Source organism: Glycine soja, chromosome 8 (assembly GCF_004193775.1).
Source record: "Glycine soja cultivar W05 chromosome 8, ASM419377v2, whole genome shotgun sequence".
Classification (NCBI taxonomy): domain Eukaryota; kingdom Viridiplantae; phylum Streptophyta; class Magnoliopsida; order Fabales; family Fabaceae; genus Glycine; species Glycine soja.
Window position 1 is genome coordinate 18,064,404 of NC_041009.1, and position 3,063 is coordinate 18,067,466.

The window sequence follows — 3,063 nt, forward strand, 5'->3', positions numbered from 1 at the left end:
AGCCTGATGAAACAAAAATCGGGTAGACAAGACAGTGATGATTGATGAATAGCACATTTAGATTAGATGCAACATCATGACCTCGTGTCGCGCATTTTGTGGTTCATTTTTCTTAGGCCGCATATTTTGGTGAGTTTGTGCACGTTTGAATTAAAACTTCCAAGAGCCAAAAAAATAATTTCACCCTCAAATTAATAATTATTTTTTCTTTATTTGGTTTATTGGAAATAATTATATCCACAAAAGAACTTTCCACACATTAATAAAACATACCCTTTATTGTTAGCTATGTTTACTACTGTACGGGAATTACAGCTAAAATTAAAATTGTAAAACTCGTTATCATAAAAATTTTGTAAGAATATAATGATTTTTTCAGATTTTTTTTTAAAATAATTTATGATTAGGATTTTGTAGCTTAAATTTTAATGGATTTACAAAATATAAATTGATAAGATTTGAAATAACATCATGAATTTTTAAAATTTTAAAAGATTTCATGAATTTTTTTAAAATATCAAAGTTATTGATAAAAATCTATAAATTTTACCTACCTAACACTTTAAATAAAATTTATCTTATACAAAAAAAAATCATAAACATGTTACATAATAAATCAATTTTTTCTAACACATTTAAAAATACAATAGGTTTATTCTCCTTCAATCATCAATCATGTTAATTATATAATAGTTATATACCATATGTTTGTCAGTAATATAAATATTTGTAGTTATTTCCATAATAATTATCCCACCAAACAAAAAACATGTTATAGGATATGTTGATTATTGGTATAAAAATAAAATAAAAAATCATCAACATCTATGATTTTCAATAAAGAGATAAGAAATTATGTATAATAAAAAGAAAAAAAAACATGTCAATTTACAATAAAATAAAAAAAGTCTGATGAAAATCTCAAAAATTTAAATGAGATTGTTTAATATGTATTTTCTAATAAAAGGTCTCATAAAATTCATTAAAATGTATGTTCCACCAAAATTTATATGTTTTGGAATACTATAAAAAAAATTAATTAAATATCAATGAACTTTATTAAAATTTTTATAAAATCATAATAATTTTAATTAAATATGAAGAGATTTATTTGTATTATTTAAATATCTTGATGGCAGAATGAGTTGCATGGCTGGCTGGCCTTTTCATGTATATTCGAATTTGTTGATCCAATTGGTAAACACATTAATGAACAAGGATTGGTAGAAGCGAAAAGCAAAGGAAACAAAGTAAAATTTGAAATCCAGGCATTTGGTTTGGCTAATGAGACGATTACACATTGGAGCTAGCTAGGACTCGCCCCATCCTTCCTGCAATTCGCGGCGGTGCGTGAAGACACGTGCCAGGTCGCCATGTGCGGCCAGAATCAGCTTAACTGGCACTCCGGATATTGCCTCCAACCTCGCCAGATTCTGACACGAGGCCAGCCCTCTGTCCCCACAAAATCTCAGCCCCAACCAAAACGACGTCGCAGCAGCCACCCTGAACGGAAGCCACCTCCACTTTCCCAGGCACACACTCAGAGCGTTCGACGCCACGCGATTTCCGTTTACCCCTAACCCTAACCCTAACCCTATCTCTCTGCTCCATTTCTCAAACACCTCCTCCGATCCTCCACTCCTCTGCCGCTTCTTCGCCGCCGGAGATGCGTCGTCGGTCACGTAGGAACCCGACCAACTCCTCTTCTTCTCCGCCTTAATCTGCTTCGTGGAGCAAGACTCGGAACTGGAGACGCAGGTAGAAGAGGAAGGGAGAGAATCGGAGTAGTCAGCGGAAGGATTCTCCGGGGAGCAAGAGCTGCAGGTGGACGAGAGGTGGCGGGATATAGCGCCGGAGGAGATGTGAAATCCGGCGAAACGGTTGCATTTGGAGCAGAGGAGGCGGCGGAGGTGACGAGCTACGAGAAAGTTGGCGGCGTGCACGGCGGCGTCGCAGTCGGAGCAGAGAAATGCGGAATCGGAGGGACAATAGAGAGAAGCTTGTTGATCACAAAGCTCGCAAGTCTTACCCTTCATCTTCGCCTGAACGTTAATTTCAAAAATTAAAAAAAGAAAATGATTCTTCTGATGTTTTGACTTGCTAAAAATTGAGGGAGTATGACAAAAACTCCACCCTCTTCTGTCTGGGATCAGAGGTAGAGTGAGTGTGTTGTGTTGTATTGCCTTATTCTTCCCTTGACTTAATAATGAGTTTGAGATGATGATGATCAAATACTACATACATGACTTTTATATTCTACAACTCTCTCATATTAATATGATACCATACTACCACTCGTGTCTTTCAACATTTTTAATCATTTTTAAAGTTTTTGTCTACTTTTAGTTTTTCATTTTTTTATTATTTAAAATTAATCTCAAATATAAAATAAATGAAGAATTAAAAATAGATCAAAACTATTTAAAAAAAGCTAAATTTCCTGATATAAAATTAATGAAAAATTAAGAGTTACAAAAAAATTTAAAACTAAAAGTTATAATATATAAAAATTAAAAAACTAAAAATTTAATTAACCATTTTAAATTCTAAGTAACGCAAGCAATGCAATAGCAATACTATGCCTTTTGCTTTTCAATGCTTATTTGTGTCCTTTTGTTTTATTTGTGGCTACGAATGTGAGGTCCTCAACTGCTCATCTCAAAACCGCGATGCAAAATTAAACACCATATATCATACTTGGTTTATACATACTAATATTTATGTGTGGCGTTGTGTGTAGGCGACATACTTTACTAAAAAATCCTTACAAATCTAACACTAGTATGATATTCATTTATCAACTTGAAATATTTTTAACCTTCTATAAACAATAAACTTGACTAATCAACTCATTATTTATCAAGTTGGTTCAATTTGGGATTGATAAGAAAAATTGACCAAATTTTAAATATTTTTATCAACTTGAATTACGTAATTAGTCAAATCTAGTATAAATCCAACTATGTACATCCCAACATGTCATTTCTTCCAATAAAATAACAAACATTTGTATATCACAAATTCACAATACTCTACGCACTAAAAAATAAAAAAAATAAAAAA

At 32.5% G+C, this 3,063-nt stretch overlaps 1 protein-coding gene across 1 annotated transcript; it reads right to left on the reverse strand.

Annotated features, from left to right (window-relative positions):
- Nucleotides 1–1,129: 1,129 nt before the first annotated feature.
- LOC114423210 (B-box zinc finger protein 32-like) lies at nucleotides 1,130–2,245 on the reverse strand. Its single transcript, XM_028389874.1, has one exon. It carries the CDS (start codon nucleotides 2,034–2,036, stop codon nucleotides 1,311–1,313), a length of 726 nt encoding a protein of 241 aa, XP_028245675.1. The 5' UTR covers nucleotides 2,037–2,245; the 3' UTR covers nucleotides 1,130–1,310.
- Nucleotides 2,246–3,063: the final 818 nt, after the last annotated feature.